Source organism: Mya arenaria, chromosome 4 (genome assembly GCF_026914265.1).
Source record: "Mya arenaria isolate MELC-2E11 chromosome 4, ASM2691426v1".
In the NCBI taxonomy this organism is placed as follows: domain Eukaryota; kingdom Metazoa; phylum Mollusca; class Bivalvia; order Myida; family Myidae; genus Mya; species Mya arenaria.
In genome coordinates this window covers 74524836-74548589 of record NC_069125.1, presented here as the reverse complement: position 1 = coordinate 74548589, position 23754 = coordinate 74524836, and the positions used below count along the sequence as shown (strand labels likewise).

The following is a 23754-nucleotide window of genomic DNA, read 5'->3' as shown; positions in this document are numbered from 1 at the left end:
GTTTAATGTGAAAAGGAACATTCCCATAGTCACGGGTATAACAACCGAATGTGTATGCGGACTTACATGTCCATGTCATCAACACAGCACGACGCGGCATCGGCCATGCATAAGAGTTAACGTGAGTAACATTGGTGAACGTGATTTCCTGCGTTTCTTTACTACAAGCACATATAAGGTCACTGAAAACGGCCAGGATGACAACATATTGCTGCTATTAGATATCCGATGAAGCGAGTGAAGAAGGAAGTTAAACAGTAAGCTGTGACTTGCAATTACCATCTACATAATACTTGTATCTTAGCAATGACGAGTGTTGATGACTTCCACTACATTTTAAATTTAACTGAATACATTTTAGTCATATTTCGTTTGACCTCACTGTTGACTAGCACAAAGACAAATCACTGGTATAATAGTTAAGGAATGCGAATCAGCCCATATCTCAAATTCCATTCATTACTCTCAAAAGCCATACTGAAGTCACTGTAGCCGTATTTATTCTAACGAGTCATCGAATCATTGATCTACAAACGTCAATTGGTGGAGATACATTATTTAGGTATGTGTGGCGGTTTTGGTCAAAGGTTTGAACAAATAAAAGAAATCAATTAAACAACTTTTAAAATGTATGATATATATAAAGATGTTTAAATAAAGTAAATTTCAAATGTTTTTTTTTATTTAACTAAAAAGCTGATAACGAAGTAATGGTCATTTATATATGCATAATGAAAGGAACAAATACGGTAAATAGCTTCCTTTCTTAAAATATGAATAATTGTATTCTGGAAGCAATGCAAATCAATGTCAGTTGATGTAATGACTAAATTTGCTTTAATTATTTTCTTTGTTCATACAATTAACTGCATTTTGGGGAATTCAGTCGTATGACGTGAAGGAATTCGCTGTGAAAGGAAGTAATGTTTTTCATTACGTTTCTAATGAGAGTTTGACAAAGTTCTTTATATAGAAGCCGAACTAAATGCAAATCATTTTCATCATAAATATTTTCTAATAAACGTATATGAATACAGAACAGAGTTTTGGTAAGCTTGCTTTTTTGTTATAGCTAAAGATTCTTAAGGAAAAAACGTCAGTTCGATAAAGTTTGATATTTGGATCATTGTCTCATACATGTATATGTAATGCAACTCCGGAAATGTATTGTATGAATGAAGTTTTCGTTGACTTTGCGTTGGTTTATAACTGGTAGGATTTCAGTTTTATAATGCAAAGCTTTTTAATAATACTATACATAGTATACTGTTGTCGAGTGAAACCTTGGTGGTGGATTAGTTGTGGCGTTAGCTGTCCATCCAAGGGCCTTCTCGATCAGTAGTGTGAGAGCGGGGTAACAAGGGCATCATTCGTGCCAGGGTGCCAGCGCCTGTCCACCCGTCCCAGGCCCACTTATCAGCGCGCCGCCTTATCGGGAAAAGAATGCCAATCGTCAACACTGGTACCACAAACTCTGTAACGGCTTTCAACTGATCGCAACTTTTATCTTGTGTGAATATATTATGGTCAAGATAAATTACGGCTTTTATTAGTATCTGAATGGATCGTTTATGGCAGTGTTAATGGTGACGCAAACCGTACAAAGAAAGACTGACCATCTACCATCGTGCGCCAAGTTTCTGTAGATCCAATAGTCACGAGAAATATTTCTTCAGAATGTTCGCAGGCAGACATTATTAATAGTAATTGAGCCATGAGTCTACAATATTGATGAACACCCTACGTGAAATTCAATATGAATTCGCTGTGGGAATTCGGCATAAAACATCATAACTGCGGAGTCTTCATTATACGCTCGTGATATGTGTACGATAAGTTGTGGAGTGTTCTGTACCCAAAACTGAGGTCAACAAAGTGGTTCATACACAACAATCAGGCGAAGTATTTCTTAAGTACCAACTCTTTGCCAGGCTCGTAATTGGCGTTAAAACTGGACATGAACAGCTTGTAAGGCTTTGTTTGATAGAAGAATGCATTCGCAAGCTTAAACAATGGTAATATAGACTCAGGTTATTTGGATACTTAATACAATACAATACATTCTGAATTAAGATTAACATCCTCAAGGTAAACACTTACTTTTTATACGATTAAAATAAAATTCATATTTTAGACAGACTTTGACGGGGATATAATACCCCACAGTCCCAGAGTAGACGTCGTTCGATCATTTGATGCGCTTGATTACGGGGGGGGGGGGAGGCGTGTGGACAGGTCAGAGTTAAGGCTGGCTTAAGCTGTGCGCGGCCTGCCACCGACAGGTGTTGACGTTACCTGGGCCGACGCGCTAGCAGGGTCTGCGAGGAGCCAGTTCGCAGCCTGCCGCTCAATATTACCACGCGGAACGGCCAGCAACGTGCCTGATACACACTCACACTCTACCGATGAACAGTTCGGTATACTGACAATAGTTCATGGGAAAAACACATTGTATCTACTCGAGTGCTATTCATTTCGGACACAGCTTTGCTCTAATGGAAAAAGGAAATGAAGTGCCATTAACAGACAACAGAGAATAACTTCAATGGATTTTTATTAAAACTTTTGTAAGTACTTCACACCGAAATAATTCTGGTTTATGCCTTTGAAACAAAATTACTTATAGTGTTGCATATATAAATGTCTAAGTTCTGATTTTGAAGTAGCATTTTCAGAAAAGTATAAAAAAAGAAAGAAAAATTATATAAAACAGTAATTGTACCGCAGACTGTTGTGAAAAGAAATGGTCAGGTCATCCATGCTGATTCTTAAACTGATTACATATTCTGATCAAACAATAAAACTACACCACATCTTTTTATTACAATATATTGGCATAATAGATGAAGTGTCATGCCCAGACCGCCACTTGATATATGGGGCTAATGAGGGTCGGGTCCCAGCGAGAGGGCTGACGGCGGCTGATAAGCCCGGTGCTGTTATCTCATTCCAGGCTGGTGCCCAGGCCAGCATAGTGTTGGAAACATAGCACAGTGGTATTTGTTGGAGTACATCTGTGAACCATACTGGTAGTATTTTAAAATTTTCATCAAAGTCTTCGAATAACGTTAAATAAATATAGCACAGTTGCAGAAGGCATTACTATTGTGGGTGCTTGGAAAGTAATAACTAATGAATCAAGACGAATGTTCGTAGAACATTATGATTGTCCTTGTCGACTGGTGGACTTTTATTGTGTGATCTGATCCATGTTTCTGGATTATAGCAGGGATGTGTTTTATGTGTTCGCCAAGACAGTGATATAAACGCTTCCCCTGGATACACTCGCTGTATTATGATTAATCCTGGCAGGAACGCTGAATGCGCTGTCCAAGGTAAACACAACTTACCTTTTTCACCAGCCTTGTGAACTAGAATAACCACAAAACGTACGCTAATTATGGTTTGGATCAAAAACTAATTACAGTTGTACGTGGAAGCCACTGGCTACTTGACCGAGCGACTGTTTTGCGTGCGTCGGTGCCGACATACATATCCCGTCGGAAACGGAGTACATAGTCCGTCTGTGACGGCGTACATAGTCCGTCTGTCATGGCGTACATAACCGGTCGGTGAAGGAATACAAAGCCCGTCGGTGACGTCGTACATAATCCGTCGGCGACGGCCTACATTGTCCGTCAGTGAGTGCACACATAGCCTGACGGCGTACATAGCCCGTCGGTGGCGGCGTACATACCCCGTATGTGACGGCGTATAGAGCTTGCAACGTACACATCCCGTCGGAAGCGCCGCGTATAGACCGTCGATGACGAAATATATAGCTCCTCGGTGACGGCGTACATTTTCTGCAAGAGCGACGTAGTCCGACATAGAAACGTTAAATTCGGACAAATGTAGCCCCTGTTACTTTAGGGAAGAAGTGTTTGCACTGCACAGAGAGATTATTAGCACTCCGTCGCCATTTATGGAGGTCACACTCCTCCTGAATAGGAGATACACTGCGTGTGACGCTGGATTTCTTTTCTTTTGTTATTTAAATAGCAACGTCATTTAACTGGAATAGTGGCGCGATAACATCCGATAACGCAACATGGTATCTCACCACATGTCACTGGCAATGGGTAGACATTAGAGCGATTTGAAGTCAGAATAGTACAGTTATTGAAAATGGAGTGATTTAGACATATTTATTTACTTCAGATTTTCTTGTTGAAACATATGACTTCGTATGAAATGTTTTCGTAACAGCAACTTGATGCGTGTACTTGTGTCAACCACTTGTGTTGAGAAGTAATTATCCTGTTTTGCTAGACGTATGCTTGACAACTTTCAGTTCGGACGGTTGGTCATAAACGAGACTTGGCTAAATTTTCAACTCGTGACGTTTCCCGTTTTGCCCACATATATATATATATATTATATACACAATTATACCATGTCAGAATATCCTGTGGAGTGTGGTAACGTTGTGGCATTTCATGGAAGTCATTAGAGGAAAACTGGAGAAAATATGTGACATTTGTTTGGCTAATTTGAAATGTCTATAAATCAGTATTAAAATAATTGCATGGTCAGTGGTGATCACAACTCAGCATGTGCTTAGCTTTTCACATTGTTACTTAACAACTTTAACAATTTGTTTCAATTCTTCAGGCAAGATGCGACCCAGTGTGACATGAATACACACCAACCGAGACGCATCTGACTTGGATCATCCGCTGGTACCATCAGTGATAAACACATCGTCTGTGATAGCAAACATGAACCCCCAAACCCTGCTGGTGCAGGTCGCAGTGCTTTGCGCCGCGCTCACACTCGTCAACACATCCAACATCGGCGCCGACGATGACGCTAAGAAATCGCGTCGGCGAAAGTGTCGTTGTAAGAAATATATTGCACAAATAAACCAAGACATAGATAAAAGATTAGAAGCGTTTGAAAATAAGTTCGAAAAGTATTTGAAAACCTCGCTCGACGACTTAAATAAAAACAATGACGACGTTCATTTAAATGTAATATCAGAAAATATGAATGAGACAAGAGACACATTGAAAAAGGAGAGTTTGACGTTAAAACGTTTACAAAGAAGTATTCATACACAGGAAATTAGTGTTGAAACTTTAAATGCAAATTTTCAAGCTTTGGATACAATAGTGCGTAACCTGTCGCGAATTGTGGAGCGACTTGAGTGGACAATGCGCTCTAGTCTGGAATTCCGCCTTACTGACGTACGGACGCAAGAAGAGGCGGCGAACACAACTCCAGAGCCACTGTACCCAACAGGTGAGTCGCACTTCTCTCAACCAAATGATGCTAGTTTAATATATATTTTTCTTTTGTTTTTGTTTGTTGCAGTAATTCATGAAATCTGTCACAGTGTAGGGTATGCGTAATAATATGATGACATTTTAATAACAATTAAGTACTAGCTGTGCATACACAGCGGCGATGAATGTTTTTATTGAGTCATTTCTTGGTATTGTAAATACCTCAAAACGGAAGCATGATACACGATCCTGAACTTGGAAAATTGTTATCGATGAGCAAATTAAAAAGATTCATGACATGTATCATAAATTGGATGAGAAACTGATGTGTCAGTGACAATAGATTGGTGTGACTCAGTTGCGTTTGGAAGTCTTTATTATACGAGACTTTATAACTATCGGGCCGCGGTCTGTCAGCAAGCGACACCCGACCAGCCCCATTACATTATCCAGCCCCGGTCCGCATACCGGGTGGCAGTCGTTTTGTCTGAGAGATACGTATTGTGTCGATTGTATTGTAATAGATGCGGGGCAAACTTGATTACCACCGGCTAGACTTTTCTTATTCAATTGCGTGACTAACTAGGCTCTCAAATATATGTTTATATCAATTTGCAAGCAAAGTCACTGATGATGAACACACGAACGTGTACAACATACTTCAAATGATTGTGACCGAGCTGACGGAAATAGTCACAAGAATCTGTCATCCTGCGGTGCATATAATGTTTCCTCGAGGCCGTTTGTATGGAAATGTCGTGGGATGCTGCCATAAGAACCGTGATCTAAATATATGCATATGTAAGGACAACAAAGCTGACAATCTCACATAATTATATTGATATACAATGCCACAAAGTACTGATAAATCGTTATTGAAAGATGTCTGGGACACAGTTCCGTGTTTTCCCCCTGGCTCCAGCAAGTATAAACAATGATCGTAATCGTCTGTCTGTCCAACTAACTACTCGTGGTTTCCAAGTGGTTTCTATAAACATTCGTCATTACAAGAAATTGCAAAATACAGACCGATATTACCACTTTCTGTTATTCAGAGTGAGAGCAATTTAGAACTACAGTGCAATGTACTGGCATTATAGTTGAAATCATTTATTCAAAGTCAATGGTCTTGATACTTTGAGTGTCAGTAAAAGGGAACAAAGCAATAATGATTCAAAGACACCATTGTTCCAGAGAGTTTATAGATCTAGGTTAATACGTAAACAGACGAATTCCCTGTCTAGTCAAAAAGCGAACAGCCGTTGACTGGATGTACCTCGTAACCCGGCACACATAATCCCCGTGTCGTGCACGTGCCACTTAACTATAATACCCGTCTCGTGCACGTATCACTTTACCATAATACCGGTCTCGTGCACGTGTCACCTATTTAACCATAATTCCCATCTCGTGCACGTGTCACTTAACCATAATACCCGTCTCGTGCACGTGTCACATAACCATAATCCCCGCCTCGTACACGTGTCAATTAACCATAATACCCGTATAGTACACGTATCACTTAACCATAATCCCCGCCTCAGACACGTGCCACTTAACCATAATACCCGTATCGTACACGTGTCACTTAACCATAATACCCGTATCGTACACGTGTCACTTAACCATAATACCCGTATCGTTCATGTGCCACTTAACCATAATACCCGTATCGTACATGTGCCACTTAACCATACTACCCGTATCGTACATGTGCCACTTAACCATACTACCCGTATAGTACACGTGTCAATTAACCATAATACCCGTATCGTACACGTGTCAATTAACCATAATACCCGTATCGTACACGTGTCACTTAACCATAATACCCGTATCGTACATGTGCCACTTAACCATAATACCCGTATCGTACACGTGTCAATTAACCATAATCCCCGTATCGTACACGCATCACTTAACCATAATCCCCGACTCAGACACGTGCCACTTAACCATAATACCCGTATCGTACACGTGTCACTTAACCATACTACCCGTATAGTACACGTGTCAATTAACCATAATACCCGTATCGTACACGTGTCAATTAACCATAATACCCGTATCGTACACGTGCCACTTAACCATAATACCCGTATCGTACATGTGCCACTTAACCATAATACCCGTATCGTACACGTGTCAATTAACCATAATCCCCGTATCGTACACGCATCACTTAACCATAATCCCCGACTCAGACACGTGCCACTTAACCATAATACCCGTATCGTACACGTGTCACTTAACCATAATACCCGTATCGTACACGTGCCACTTAACCATAATACCCGTATCGTACACGTGTCACTTAACCATAATACCCGTATCGTGCACGTGTCACTTAACCATACTACCCGTATCGTACACGTGTCACCTAACCATAATCCCCGCCTCGTACACGTGCCACTTGACCATAATCCCCTTATCGTACACGTGTCACTGGACCATAATCCCGTATCTTACGAGTGTCACTTGACCATAATCCCCGTATCGTATACGTGTCACTGGACCATAATACCCGTATCGTACACGTGTCACGTGACCAAAATCCCCGTATCGTACACGTGTCACTTGACCATTATAACCGTTTCGTACACGTGCCAAATTGACCATAATACCCCGTATCGTACACGTGTCACTTAACTATAATACCTGTTTCGCACACGTGTCACTTGATCATAATCTCCGTATCGTACACGTGCCACAGGCCCGTAATACCCGTATCGTATACGTGCCACTTAACCATAATACCCGTTTCGTACACGTTCAACGGCACCATCGTACCAGTTTCGTACACGTTCAACTGCACCATCGTACCAGTTTCGTACACGTTCAACTGCACCATCGTACTCGTTTCGTACACGTGCCACTGGACCGGAGTAGTATTGCCTTCCAATAGTATCTCTTTTCAGCTATGCAGGAGGCCAATCTCATCCATTTTGAAGAAGGTCTCTAAATAGAAAAATAATTTACTTTATAGGTTGTTCGACTCAGTCTTTATTATTGAAATGTATTTATAAGAACTATAAAATATCAGGTTAGGTTTTTCTTTCTCCTGAATATAATCGATTATTGAGCAATAACGTATGTTCTTCAAAATACTGTTAACATGCAGCTTGTTGAATGTAAACACTTACAATTGCAGAATATAATTGGATATTAATAAAACACATGAACGATTATCAGAAATGAATAACTGTGCAGACGATTGGATGGTAGCAGAATGTTCAAGCAATTTAGTGCCGACAACAGATTTCTCATCACGGAACCGATCATTGTAAAACTCATTAAGCTATTATTTATAAATAATGGCTAAATGCAGATTGAAGATAGATAGTCCCTAAATATCTTTTACTTTTTGGTTTTGAACCTGCATTTTAACAAAGCAGTGATGCCCGTTCTGGTTTATATCTCAGAGGTCTGGAGAATACATCTTCTTAGGGCACCGCCATCTGATGATTCTCTACACATGCACCGTAAAATTATAATAGGGAATTCCTTTGCAGTAGTCATCTGACGTACAAAGTGGTTATAAATAATATTTCTGCAGGTGCATAAGTTTATGTGCGTTTTGATGGATTGTTCGGTTTGTTGGTATTAAGTATTTATACCTCATGAGCCAGATCTTTAAACACTGAACATGTGCTTAAAGTATTTTCGAAAATATTCTACACATCACTTCTAAAGTCGCAAGCTCTTAGCCACCCCTGGGATCTGCCTGTGTCAAAGATACCAACTGAAGAAAATGGATGATCATTTTGCCTGTCGGGCTTCCTGTAACCGAGGCTAGTCCCTACTTCTAAGCTGATGCAATATATTGCCGTAACGCAGCTTCCTTCACTTCCGCTACATAATAACTACCTCACTTACTGATGAAGGACTTTCCCTGCCTCACTCACTGATGAAGGACTTTCCCTTCCTCACTCACTGATAAAGGACTTTCCCTTCCTCACTCACTGTTGAAGGACTTTCCCTGCCTCACTCACTGATGAAGGACTTTCCCTGCCTCACTCACTGATGAAGGACTTTCCCTGCCTCACTCACTGATGAAGGACATTCCCTGCCTAACTCACCGGAAAAGCCCGCCCCCCCCCACCTCACTTACTGCTGAAGGACTTTCCTAACCCCACTCACTGGAAAAGGACTCGCCCAACTTACTTACTGATGAAGGACTTTCCCTACCTCACTCATTGATGAAGGACTTTCCCTTCCTCACTCACTGATGAAGGACTTTCCCTACCTCACTTACTGATAAAGGACTTTCCCTGCCCCACTCACTGGAAAAGGACTCCCTCTACCTCTCTTACTGATGAAGGACTTTCCCTACCTCACTTACTGATGAAGGACTTTCCCTGCCCCACTCACTGGAAAAGGACTCCATCTACCTCACTTACTGATGAAGGACTTTCCCTACCTCACTTACTGATGATGGACTTTCCCTGCCCCACTCACTAGAAAAGGACTCCCTCTACCTCACTTACTGATGAAGGACTCCCCTACCACCTCAATGATGAAGGACTCCCCCACGCCCATAGTACTTCACCCACTGATGAAGGACTCCCCCACGCCCATAGAACTTCATCCACTGATGAAGGACTCCCATACGCCCATAGTACTTCACCAATGCACATAGAACATCACCCACTGATGAAGGATTCCCACACGCCCATAGTACTTCACCCACTGATGAAAGACTCCCCCACGCCCATAGTACTTCACACGCGCACATAGAACATCACCCACTGATGAAGGACTCCCAAACGCCCATAGTACTTCACCCACTGATGAAGGACTCCCCCTAACACATAGAACATCACCCACTGATGAAGGACTCCCAAACGCCCATAGTACTTCACCCACTGAAGAAGGACTCCCCCACGCCCATAGAACTTCACCCACTGATGAAGGACTCCCCCACGCCCATAGTACTTCACCCACTCATGAAGGACTCCCCCGCGCCCATAGTACTTCATCCACTGATGAAGGACTCCCACACGCCCATAGTACTTCACCCACTGATGAAAGACTCCCCCACGCCCATAGTACTTCACCCACGCCCATAGTACTTCACCCACTTATGAAAGAATCCCAAACGCCCATAGTACTTTATCCACTGATGAAGGACTCCCCCACGCACATAGAACATCACCCACTCATGAAGGACTCCCAAACGCCCATAGTACTTCACCCACTGATGAAGGACTCCCCCACGCCCATAGTACTTAACCCACTGATGAAGGACCCCCCCCACGCCCATAGTACTTCACCCACTCACGAAGGACTCCCCCACGCCCATAGTACTTCATCCACTGATGAAGGACTCCCCCATGCCCATGATACTTCACCCACTAATGAAGGACTCCCCCACGCCCATAGTACTTCACCCACTGATGAAGGACTCCCCCACGCCCATAGAACTTCACCCACTGATGAAGGACTCCCCTACGCCCATAGTACTTCACCCACTCATGAAGGACTACCCCACGCCCAAAGTACTTCACCCACTCATGAAAGACTCCCCCACGCCCATAGTACTTCATCCACTGCTTTAGGGCTCCCCTACGCTCATAAGGAGGAGGCATGCTCTTAACTGCTATGAAGGCGATTACATCAACATGTTTAGAAGCTTACATTATGTTTGGAACCGATCTCTCGGAGAGACACTTGCCACACACCGCACTTTTAGTTCAATCTTCAGCTAAATCGAACTTTAAACAAAAATATAAGAAATATTCCCTTCATTAACAGATGGGCCTCGGGTGTTTTGATTGATGCACAGTGTTTATGTTGTTTTCTGCTCGACATTGTAAAGACATGATTGCATAAACATAGAATGTTATGTTAGGGATCTTCCGTTGAGTCCCGGCTGCAGTAGGGAATATACACCGGAGTCACTGTAGGTGTATGTGTGTCTATATGAATCCGGAGCACAGACGAACCTGGAAACTGTCATGAATTGCACAGAAACCCCCCACATGTTTCGTGCAGACGTAAAAGCGCACATTCTTTCGGTGATGTCATGCATAGTAGCCGAATTTTCGCAGTCATTGGATACTCGGCACAGGACATATGACACACCTTCCTCCAGGGGTTCATTACCTTACTAGGAGGACACAATGCCGCCACCCTTCCAGGTAGAAGGGACCACATGACATATGACACCTTCCTCGAGGGGTTCATTACCTTACTAGGAGGACACAATGCCGCCACCCTTCCAGGTAGAAGGGACCCCATTGTTAGTGCTGAATAATATGCCCGGTGTTTGAATGCATATTTACTATTTAGTAATTTACGTGTGAGTTTGCGCGTGCCAAATGCTGGCGGCCCAGCTGCTCCGTGTCCCGAACAGTTTCCCAGGACCTCGGCATGGCAGACACGTGCCCACACAATTTACGCTCTGATTCATCTCCTTTAACGAAACTTCTCGTTTGGTGCATACTGTCAATTCGTATACCAATTTGAAATATCTCATTACTTCAATTGCGTTATAGAAAAGCAATAAAGCACGGTGTATGGCTTTATAACAAACATAGCACCATAATCATATGTACGTATTATACGTTTTGTTACATAGTGACGATATGCACTGTTTGCGTCGAAATCTTGCAGAAATGCATCAATCCATTTAAAAAATCGACACCAACATTTTTAAATTGAAATGGGCACGCATAAACATAACTGAGAAAGTAGCATTACTTGTCGGGTGCTCCATAACACGGGTTTATTTCCTCTGTATCAGGGACCACATTGCTCAGTTAATTGGATGACTTTAAATTTTTAAGGGAATTTGGAAATATTACTTTTGATGTTTTTATAAACAGCATGACAGATCTTGAGAGAAATGTAAACTGTTTACACGTGAAAAGATGAGGCAAGAATTGCTGCAGGATCTCTCACTGAACGTGGCCACGTGCAGATACACTGGCCATTGAGTGCTCGTGTACAAGTCACTGTTGGTTGGTGGTAAATGGTTAATCATTTCTTAAATAGGGTTGATGAGGTTCTTTTTGGCGATTTCAAATATTAAAGGGCATTCAGATGATTGTCACAGTATATAAAACCATGCACAATCGATTTCTATATGTCAGAAACTACTTTTCCAGTCCAGAATTCCCACGGTAATTGGGTCAACGGGCCACTCGAATGAATTCTGTCATGATTAGAAATTAATCTTGCGTGTCGATCTGTCTACAGATTAAAAACGCGTGTTGCAATGTTGCAGAAGTATACCATCATCATCGAGGAACTGGCAGCAGCCGTACATGTGTGGGTGTTAGTCTCAAATCGAAGTTAAAATCTTGCACTGACAGTCCCTCTGACAGAAACCACAAATCGAGCTCTCAAATCACGATTAATGTTGTAATGTTATTGCTCATCACTGGGATTTGTTGCCATTTCGTTAGGCTGGAGAAACTCGGTCTAACAGGTGTATCTTCCACAGTTAAAACCTTTGCTATTCTTGCTTTGGCAAACTTTTTCTGTGGGTGGATTCATGAAGGATTTCCGGGAGTGGCAAAACGGGCGCCCCCTACCTTAAACTCGCGTAAAATGTTGTCTAAAAACCGAACATTCAATATCCTTATGTTATAATACATATGCGTAGAATATCCCAACATGCACCATTTTACACTATACATGTATTTAGCCAATAGGTTTCCGGGAGTTCCCAGCGTTTAGAGCTGTGTTGTTATTCACAATGCTCCATATACTGAAAGCACCACTCTGCTATACGGCTGTGGTACCATATTGATATTGTCCAATGTTATGATCCAAACAATCCAACCAAACATTACACAGCCACCATCGGGAATTAGAAACATGTGCGTCTACTTGGCCGCTGACTATCCATCATCGTCGAAGCCAAAATATAAATGGCATGCTTCAGAGACACGGGCTGACCCCTGCCTCACACTCTGATATACACCGTACATTGGTGCTATTATGTATGATTTTAATATTTTTTGATATTTTTTTCCCAAAGTCTATGTAACAAAGCAGAAAATGTGCTTTATGGAAAAATGAGAGTCTTGGATTTAAATAGAAATGGATAAGTAAAATATTTATACCATATACTTGCTTATACATGTAGAAAGTTGTTTGGCATTGGTGAGTGAAATTGAAAAAAAAAGTAATAACCTAAGTAAGCTCATCAATATTTATCAGTGCATACCTATGTTACAGATTTGAGACATCAGATAATAGACATCAAAATGCAGGATGTTCTGTTCGCGGGTTGTGGAGAGGATGTGCCGCGGATTGGTTCTTAATGCTCACTTTGTTTGCAATCTTTTAAGTTCATTGCTTCTCGCTGGGTTACATATTCCTTTCTGATCTTAAAGCAGAGATCGTTGAGATAACTTTTAGATAAAAAAACTATTTAAACAAATAGACAGTTAATACCGTTGCTGCACTTTGATTTCTTTTTTCTCAAAGGCGTCGCATAATTCAAGACAAACTTCATCAGGTAGATTATAATTAAAGCCATAGAATAAAGGCTTTTTCTAAGAGATATTACAATTTGGTTACCTAACCAGATTTTTGCAAGTAATCGAACTCTGGTCATACTTTCTGTTTGACCTCGAGATGTCACGCATTTAAACAGAAGTGTTTTGCATTTCATCGTGTTTTCAGCGACTGTACTGTCATACTGGCAATCAGACAGCGACTGTACTGTCATAATGGCCTTCAGGCAGCGACTGTACTGTTATACTGGCAATCAGACAGCGACTGTACTGTCAAAATGGCCTTCAGTCAGCGACTGTACTGTCATACTGGCAATCAGGCAGCGACTGTACTGTCATAATGGCCTTCAGTCAGCGACTTTACTGTCATACTGGCAATCAGACAGCGACTGTACTGTCATACTGGCAATCAGACAGCGACTGTACTGTCATACCGGCAATCAGACAGCGACTTTACTGCCATACTAGTAATCAGACAGCGACTGTACTGTCATACCGGCAATCAGACAGCGACTTTACTGTCATACTAGCATTCATACAGCGACTGTACTGTCATAACGGCAATCAGACAGCAACTGTACTGTCATACTGGCCTTCAGGCAGCGACTGTACTGTCATACCGGCAATCAGACAGCAACTGTACTGTCATACTGGCCTTCAGGCAGCGACTGTACTGTCATACCGGCAATCAGACAGCAACTGTACTGTCATACCGGCCTTCAGGCAGCGACTGTACTGTCATACCGGCAATCAGACAGCAACTGTACTGTCATACCAGCCTTCAGGCAGCAACTGTACTGTCATACTGGCAATAAGACAGCAACTGTATCGCTGTCAGACTGTCCTTAAGACAGCGGCTGTACTGTCATACTGGCCTTCAGGCAGCGACTGTACTGTCATACCGGCAATCAGACAGCGGCTGTACTGTCATACTGGCCTTCAGGCAGCGACTGTACTGTCATACCGGCAATCAGACAGCGGCTGTACTGTCATACTGGCCTTCAGGCAGCGACTGTACTGTCATACCGGCAATCAGACAGCGGCTGTACTGTCATACTGGCCTTCAGGCAGCGACTGTACTGTCATACCGGCAATCAGACAGCGGCTGTACTGTCATACTGGCCTTCAGGCAGCGACTGTACTGTCATACCGGCAATCAGACAGCGGCTGTACCGTCAGACTGTCCTTTAGACAGCGGCTGTACTGTCATACTGGCTCTCAGGCAGCGACTGTACTGTCATACCGGCAATCATACAGCGACTGTACTATCATACCGGCAATCAGACAGCAACTGTACTGTCATACCGGCAATCAGACAGCGGCTGTACTGTCATACCGGCAATCAGACAGCAACTGTACTGTCATACCGGCAATCAGACAGCGGCTGTACTGTCATACTAGCAATCATACAGCGACTGTACTGTCATACCGGCAATCAGACAGCAACTGTACTGTCATACTGGCCTTCAGGCAGCGACTGTACTGTCATACCGGCAATCAGACAGCGGCTGTACTGTCATATTGGCCTTCAGGCAGCGACTGTACTGTCATACCGGCAATCAGACAGCGGCTGTTCTGTCATACTGGCCTTCAGGCAGCGACTGTATCGCTGTCAGACTGTCCTTTAGACAGCGGCTGTACTGTGATACTGGCTCTCAGGCAGCGACTGTCTTTGATTATTTAAAACTCCATATATACGTCAATATCATCAGAAATAGTGGATTTCTTCAGTGATCCGATAGGTAACATTCGTTTTATTTTATCATTGCATACTTTATTCGCCTTTCACTGTTCATGTTGCCGAGAAGTATTGAAGAAATGCTAACACCAATCTAAAGAAGGGAGGACAGCTTGCCAATTTCATATCCACACGAAAAACGAAACGAAGCAGTCTTTTTTGTTGATTATTAAAACGACACGTGACATTGTCGATACCTCGCCTGTTTTCATGTTGTAATAGACGGCTCCGACATATTTTGAAATTTGATGTACAATATCATGTTCACATGGAGCCATACGTTGGAAGAATCTGTGGAAGATGATGCGGTTTACCCCTTAAGGGCTACTATCATCTGCATCTTATCTAATTCTTTATTAGCCACCAACCTGTAACTTAGGTGCCATACTCTCCAAAATAATGTTTACTTTCCACAGGAGACTTAATATTTGACTGCAGATTTGACTTAAGTATTTTCTTAGAACTACTAAGAGGAGGTCGTTTGTGTAATATGTTATTGTAATTAAGGTGCGAGGAAATGTTAACAGCAAAATTAACAGGTTGTTACGGTAAGCATTTCCAGAATGTTAAAAGAGATCCCGAGAGAAGTGCCGACGCCCGTACATTTAGGTATTGCCGCCGGGAGTAATTTCACGTCCGAATTCCGTGCTAACGACGGTGACAGAGGGGACCCAAATAACGCACTGAAAACAACACATAGTTTCTTAAGTTGAATTTAATCATACACCTGTTTTATATTTAAAACAAAAATGCTGATATATAATATGAATGTCTGAAAAGTTTGATGACATCAGCTGCATGTTACAATACAGATTGAGTTAATTTAAGGATTGGTGCTGAACATACTGACAATTGAAACACCGCCCCTTCATTGCAAATATGACCGTCTCGCTGTGCAAGCTGACGGGTAAATCAAAAACATAATGAATCCGGCTTCGAGAAGTGAAAGTACCCGCTTTGGTGACCACTTTGACGGTTGCCTTCGAGATGTGTAGGCAGGAAGTCAACAGCCATAAAGGGGTCACTTGTAAGTACGGGCGGTTCAGCGGGATAATCTGTAATGACCGGAACCGGATGAACTTGTTTCAATCAAAGCGCGAACGAAGCGTATCCCAACGAACCGTTTGTGCTAAGGCTCCCGTCATGTCCTGACATATCAAGTTCACATGCTGGCGGTGAACTGACGTCCATCGTGGTATGCGCCATTGATGGGATATAAATATATGTTTTAATCATCAAACGAAGCTCAACATCCGTTTCATATAATGAAGAAACGAAAAGTTTGCTATTTTGGATAATATATATCCAAGAACTCGTGATTCTAATTTTTCTCCGACACACGTTTATTTTCAGATTTTATTGAAGTCTTGAGGAAGCTCAGTGTTCTCTAAATGATGTGAATGATTAATAGCTTATCTTAAAATTACATTTCATTTATACCAGGATTGACATAGATATATATGAAGGCAGTAAAACACATCTCAAACAATCGTTCAACTTCGAGACCGTCTGTTGAATATTCACAAACATATTTTTTAACAAAGTTTTTGACAATATTAATTTGATGGTGCATGGCCTCGTTTTTCGCTACACTCCATGTCCGTATGACAGTCATTTCCATTAAATGTACGTATGTTTGCAGATTGCGAGGCCGTATACGCGAGTGGGGGTATGAAGTACCTGGGTGACTACTACATCATGGTGAGGCCCGACCGCTCACCAACACCATTCAAGGTCGTCTGTAAGATCATCGAAGGAGCAGGTATGCGGCCGCTGTTTTATAATATTGCATATGTCTTGGTGTAACACATACTATAAAGTTGAATACTTCTAGATATTTATTTTTATTTAAAAAAGCGTACGTACCGCAGCAATTTTAATACAATTTATTGCGTATAATGTTTCCCCGAATCAGCCCAAGATACAAATCGGAATATACTTTTATACGTAAACGTAAGAGTACATCGTATAAACCAATTGTTACGTGTTTCATTGTTTTGTTTTTTACAAGTACTAACTACTAGTTTTACATATGCGTACCTCATGAGTACCTGATGTCAGTTGTTTGCGTGTTTCAGGGTGGACGGTGATCCAGAGGCGACAGGATGGACGGGAGAATTTCTCGCGCGACTGGGAGGACTACAAACACGGCTTCGGTCGACTCCAGGGCGAGTTCTGGCTTGGAAACGACAACATCCATTTCCTCACTACACAAGGTAACACACACTCACTAATTTGCCGTTTGTTTTACTTTCACTTTTACAATTTAACTATCGTCTATTTAAAAGACAAACGCGTTCATTGCGTTAATAACGCAATCGAATTCAGTACGTTTAGAAAGAATTGGTAAAGTTAAGGAAGGCACGTGATTTCACGTGCGAATACTAGTTATAAAACCCAAATTTATTCTGACATAAAACATATATAATCATTAAATACATTTGTTCGAAATCAATGAAAATGCAATAAAATAACAGAACGTGAGAGATTATGGTAAAAGCAGCAATTCTCCGCAGCCAGGGGCGATCAGGCTGTGAACAGGAAGCGCCTCAAGAGGTCGAGCTATCAGACCGTCCCTCGCGCAGGTAGGCTTAGTCTGACGTATGGAACCCCGACATTAAACACGCCGCTTACGAAATAATGATGCCATGAAATTAAACGTTAAGAGTCTATCGCTTCTCAAATCTTAAGGATACACTAAAATATATAAATCCATAGAAGATTGGCTTCGGGCGATGTTGGAATCGCCTGCATACACCCGCAAGGAGTATGAGAATCACCTGTATACGCCCGCCAGGAGTATGAGAATCACCTGTATACGCCCGCCAGGAGTATGAGAATCACCTGTATACGCCCGCCAGGAGTATGAGAATCACCTGTATACGCCCGCCAGGAGTATGAGAATCACCTGTATACGCCCGCCAGGAGTAAGAGAATCGAGGTCAAGCGGTCGCCATTAACCTTATATTTATAAACACGATGTACGACGTGCTTTAAAAACAAGACAACTATTATATTGATAAATAAAAAAATGACCAATAACAAAGTAAATGCAAATGGCTAACACTGTGAAACTGGCATGAACACATTGACATATGAAAATCCGTCTTGACGTTTTGAGACAAAAATAAAATTACAATTTCACACAGAACAACAACTTCTACATGTTTCTCGTTGACAAACAGTGTTCATGTGGCGGCCCGTCACGAGAAGGACGGTTGTGTCACGAGGCGGTCATGGGTTTGCGGGCCGGTGAGGGCCGTGGTGCCGGATTTCGTGACGCCTGGGCGCGCGACCCTCCTTCGTAGTTCACGTTGTAGTTGTATGCTTTCCCATTCCCTGTAATAATTTCAAAATGAAATTGAAACAGTATGTTAATTATGTCTACTTTGCTTTATGAATAGTTTGAGAAATACTGATGAATGGTAGAGCAACTATAGTCACGGTCTTTCTCACAGCGAGTTGAAACCAAATAAAATATGTTGGCGAGTTAAAAGAGCTAGGCTGGTATAGAACAAAATGTTCGGAACTCACGCGGGTCGACGTAGGTTCCTGTAAACTGTCGGTTTGATAATCGACTCTGGGTCAGACTTGCATTATTTCGACTGTGGGGCAGGCCATCGGAGCGGTAGGCGGGGTCCCGGATATCCTGCATAGACTGGGCGCGCCGGCCGTGTAGCAACGTCTGTGTATCATTAACCGGCGCCGTGTAAGGAGGCTTCACTTCGCTTTCATAGTCCGGCTGTGCTATAAGTGGCGGGGCGGTTCGTATTGACAGCTGGTCAAGGTTCCTGGCGGGAAACGGATTCGGGGAGAATCTGAGCTGATCGTCCTCCTCTGATATTAGCGACAGTCTTTCACTGAGATCGTCATCCTCTCCGTCCCTCTTGCGGCCGATGGAGTTAGCCGTCCAGGGGTAGTTGAACTGGTTGTTGTGAGCTGGCTGTATGTGGGCGTGGTCTTTATGTGGACACTGGATCTTGTCGTAGAACATGGACGGCACTGTGTGTTGGCTGGTGCGAGGGTAACATGTACACACAACACCGTCATCATGGTTCACAAAGTCATCTCGCACCTGGTCGTAGTAGCCCCGACGGACGTTCATCTCGATGCGTGGCGGAGCCTCGACCGGCGGTCGCTTTGCGATCGGATGCCGCGGGTATCGGTGGTACCTCTCTCCCATGGTCTATTTCGACTGGAACAGGCACTATCCTTATTTGCTTGAAATGCTTATTATATACCAGTTTTTTTCCACTGAGATCATGTTCCGGCACTTAATAAATCCGGTTACGTCCTTGTCTGATATGCGCCACTATCTTCCACTTTCAGGGATTTAATCTGCAATAGCAATTATTAATATTAGGAAAATACTACAGATACAATAACTCTTGTCAGTTTAACTATGATTTATCGTTACCAAAAGAAGTGTTCTTAAAATGTAGACCCTGAATTTAACTTAAGATCTTCAAACTTAAAATGATTTAAAGATTTCGGCCACTGGCACACTCGAAGTTCATGTTTATCTTCCGTCTTACATTGCACCAAATGTGCTGCGATGTAAGGAAATGTTCAAACACTATTCATTGTACGTAGATTTATTATTATTTCGACCTTTATTTGTCGGCGTACATGAAATGAAAATATCCATTATGTATTGGAAATTAATGACACACGAAGAACGATAATACTAGTATTGTACAATATCTCTGCTTTACCTATATTTTTGTACATTTAAATAAAACAAAAATAGATGTTTTATCGGAGTTTTTGTAGTGCACAAACTCTTTTCCCAGAGACTGTTTTTATATCAAAATGTTTTGTGAAAAGAATATTGAAGCATCTTGAGTGAAAAGCTAAATATGTTCTATATTTGTTCCCCTTTTAATAAATATTTATACTTATCAATTATCACCCGGAATTTGGATAACATTTTCAGGAAAATCCGTGGAAAGGTTTAAAGCTGGTGAAAATATACATTTTTGTGACATATCTTTTTCTGGAATGTGCCACTACAGTTCTCTAGTTAAACCCATTTGCAATTAAACGGGCAAAAACATACACTCCTTTAAGTTATGTCTGGGACTGTCAATTTATATAAATAGGAAAAAAAGTATTTGTCAAAAATTGAATTAGTTATGGTCTAATCCAGAGCGGGAGAAACCTCGTTCTCAAAGTATTGCGTACTGTATTGATAATTATACAAGTATCATACAATTCTCTGTTGCAGGCGACTACGAGCTGCGTGTGGTGCTTGAGGACTGGGAAGGCGGCCGTCACCACGCCGTTTACGACCGCTTCCGGGTGTCGGGGGAGGACCAGGACTTCCGGCTGCACGTGAGCGGCTACCATGGCGACGCCGGCGACTCGTTGACGACGTACTACCACAGCCATGATGGAATGGCGTTCAGCACGTACGACCGCGACAACGACCGCCGACTGTACGACAACTGCGCAGAGTTCTACAGCGGCGGCTGGTGGTTTAATGATTGCTTCGAGAGCCACCTGAACGGCATGTACTACCAGTACGGCGACCACGACAACTACTTCGTCCGTAACGGCATCCAGTGGAATACCATCCACCGATATTCATCCCTCAAATTCGTGGAAATGATGGTTAAGCCCGCCAAGAGCCCAAAACTGCCGAATGAAATATAGACGGTCAGGGTATATGGAAGCAGGCGGGTTGTTAAAATGGGTTTGTGGCGCGGAGTGCTATTGCCCTTAGTTGCCTTTAGGCGATAGACAATCAAGTGAATATGTGATGCGGGAGTGGTTATCCAAACTAGTCACTTCATGTTGCTATGTTACAAAGGGTTCGTCTTTTCACATGATGATTGCCTTCTGAAAAGATCCCTTGGCAACAACTCAAAATTGTTTGCATCCATTGTTTATATCGTTAGTGAATACATGTATGTTGAAAACGTTAAACAAACAACTTGTACTGTATTGGCCGTTTTCACTGTAAATTTCACTCTTATTTATTGCATTTGAATCTCATGTGTACATATATATATATCCGTTCAAGTTACTTGAAGTATAAATTGGCTTGTCGTTTGCTGTATCATTTGCTGGTTGTACATGGACAACTTATGCCTTGTTACTGAATGCAATATCATTTTCCTGTCACATGTTTCGCTGTTTAGTCATTTACATTATACCACATTATTGGCCATTTCTGTTCGAGAATGATGTATGATATTATTTCTCTGATATTTGTTCCTCGTTTTGACAAGAGCAGTTTTGTTTGATTTGTAGGTGTTTAGTTACCGTTGTCAAACATTTGCTTACATTTTTTTCATTAGACATTTGTTTCATTTCAACTTTCTTTTTCTTTTTTGTACTTGACTCTAAAGTGGTTTATTATAGAAGTAGTTCCTCTGGTAAAAGTTGTCTATTATATAAGTGGTTCCATTGGCAAAATTGGTCTATTAAAGAAGTTGTTTCATTAGTAAAAGTGGTCTATTACAGTAGTAGTTCCACTGGTAAGTGGTCTATAGTAGAAGTAGTTTCACTGGTAAAAGTGGTCTATTACAGAAGTAGTTCCACTGGTAAAAGTGGTCTATAGTAGAAGTAGTTCCACTGGTAAAAGTGGTCTATTACAGAAGTAGTTCCACTGGTAAAGGTGACAACTGGTTTGTTACATTAATGAATAATGTGTTTTTTGAATCAAATATAGCTGCTTAATAATTTTAGAGTTTTGAATTTGCAGACATTTCCCGAAAACTCTTTGTACATACTGTATGTACATCTATCAGTGCCAATCATGTTTAAAATAAAATGTTTTCAACTTACTTTGTGTTATTCCGTGCATTAATATAACATCTAATTTTCAATGGCATTTAGGCTGAGTCCCTCTCGTAACTCGTAAGTTATCCACTTCAAAATATAAGAAATGTAAGAAATAACATTTTGAATGATATTAATGTTGAACGAAATGGTAAATGCTGTAGTTAAGAGTACTTTTTCAAAAGACTCATTGAAATAGTTTGAATATGTAGATCAGTATGTATTGATTTTATTGGTAAATATTCCAGAACCAAAGAGTTGGGCATTTATTACCATAACCAATACAGGCATAGAATATTGCGACAAAGAGAAAATCAGCATTTAAAAAGAAATGTGAATGTGTTTATTCTGTAACCCAAGTAGAGAATCAACCAGCCATGAAACCTTCATATAATTGCTGTCTTTCATGAAGAGTAGAGAAGGAGTTTATTCAATGATCAGGTATTGACAGTGTAGTAACAGAGTGTACGTGACAGCCGTGTATTGTAATGGTATGAAGAAGCTAGTATCTGGAGTGAAGGAATAATGAACATCTGTATTAATATAAATACGGCCTATACCAATTATAAATCAAAAGAAAAAAATAAAATAATAGTCATGGACATTTTAATAGCATATGTCAACCAATGAAAACACATGAGGCTATTGGGTTTGATCAGCCTTGTACTGCAATTTACAGGGGCTACCACAGTTCAACTGGGATTGTCACATTTACCTTTGACCTCGCAAACAACCAAGGGGGTGGGGTCAACATCTCACTGTACTGATGGTCCACAAAACTTAAACACCTTAAACGTAACTTAAGTATTGCTAGTGACTTGATACTAACAATCAGCAGTTATTAACTTTTGAACAATGTCTTTCATTTATTGTACTAACAGTAAAGAAAGGAAGTAGCTCAGTATAAGTATTACATTTTTTTTCATTGATGGGCAAAGCAATATTTATTTACAACCAAATCAAAGTGCTTTTCCTGATAAATTCATCTGAAAAACTTTCAAGGCCACAATCATGAACAATTTATGTTTCGAAGTGATAACGTGCACTTCTCATTCAGCCTTATCTCTCTCATGTGTTTTTGTGCAAGAAAAAAATAACTTGAATAGATAGGTATTTTCAAAGAGATCATGAAAGAAGTATTGTGCATTGGAAATATTAAATTGATGCAACAAAATTGTCTTAATCACTCATTATTCACCCAATGTTCAAAGGAACGATCATATTGTTTTTGTTTTTTTTATAAACAGATGACTAACAAGGTTTTTGAACACAAAGCCTTGCTTAAGTCCCTTTTTATTTGAATCCTCATTCAAGTGAACCAATTCCAAAGACATGTTGATTTAATTTTGAAAAAGCATCATTTGTAAAGATTTTTTTCTTTTAAAAAATATTCCATGAAAAGAAGTAAATAAAAAAAATGTAAAATTGCTCATTCCTCCTGATAACTTCAAACATTTTAATGAAATTTGGCACCAAAATTGTGTATAACTATGTTTCTTTATTTGCTTATCAAGGCCTTTAAGTTTAAAAGTTT

At 41.2% G+C, this 23754-nt stretch overlaps 2 protein-coding genes across 10 annotated transcripts; one reads left to right on the top strand and one right to left on the bottom strand.

Annotated features, from left to right (window-relative positions):
• The first annotated feature begins 807 nt into the window (after window positions 1-807).
• Window positions 808-22225, top strand: LOC128232892 (fibrinogen-like protein 1). Of its 8 annotated transcripts, none has more exons than XM_052946686.1 (5): window positions 808-920; window positions 4615-5244; window positions 17077-17196; window positions 17513-17650; window positions 20662-22225. In XM_052946686.1, exons 2-5 carry the CDS (start codon window positions 4722-4724, stop codon window positions 21087-21089), a joined length of 1209 nt encoding a protein of 402 aa, XP_052802646.1. In that variant the 5' UTR covers window positions 808-920; window positions 4615-4721; the 3' UTR covers window positions 21090-22225. The 8 variants fall into 8 exon arrangements, with proteins under 8 accessions (XP_052802646.1, XP_052802644.1, XP_052802645.1 ...); XM_052946684.1 differs by lacking the exon at window positions 808-920 and adding an exon at window positions 926-1049; XM_052946685.1 differs by lacking the exon at window positions 808-920 and adding an exon at window positions 1731-1968.
• On the bottom strand, window positions 17819-23351 carry LOC128232894 (uncharacterized). Of its 2 annotated transcripts, none has more exons than XM_052946688.1 (3): window positions 22227-23351; window positions 18969-19772; window positions 17819-18773 (listed from the first exon to the last, which is right to left on the bottom strand). In XM_052946688.1, the coding sequence occupies exons 2-3, from the start codon at window positions 19615-19617 to the stop codon at window positions 18658-18660; spliced, it is 765 nt and encodes a 254-aa protein (XP_052802648.1). In that variant the 5' UTR covers window positions 19618-19772; window positions 22227-23351; the 3' UTR covers window positions 17819-18657. The 2 variants fall into 2 exon arrangements, with proteins under 2 accessions (XP_052802648.1, XP_052802649.1); XM_052946689.1 differs by lacking the exon at window positions 22227-23351 and adding an exon at window positions 20647-20780.
• Window positions 23352-23754: the final 403 nt, after the last annotated feature.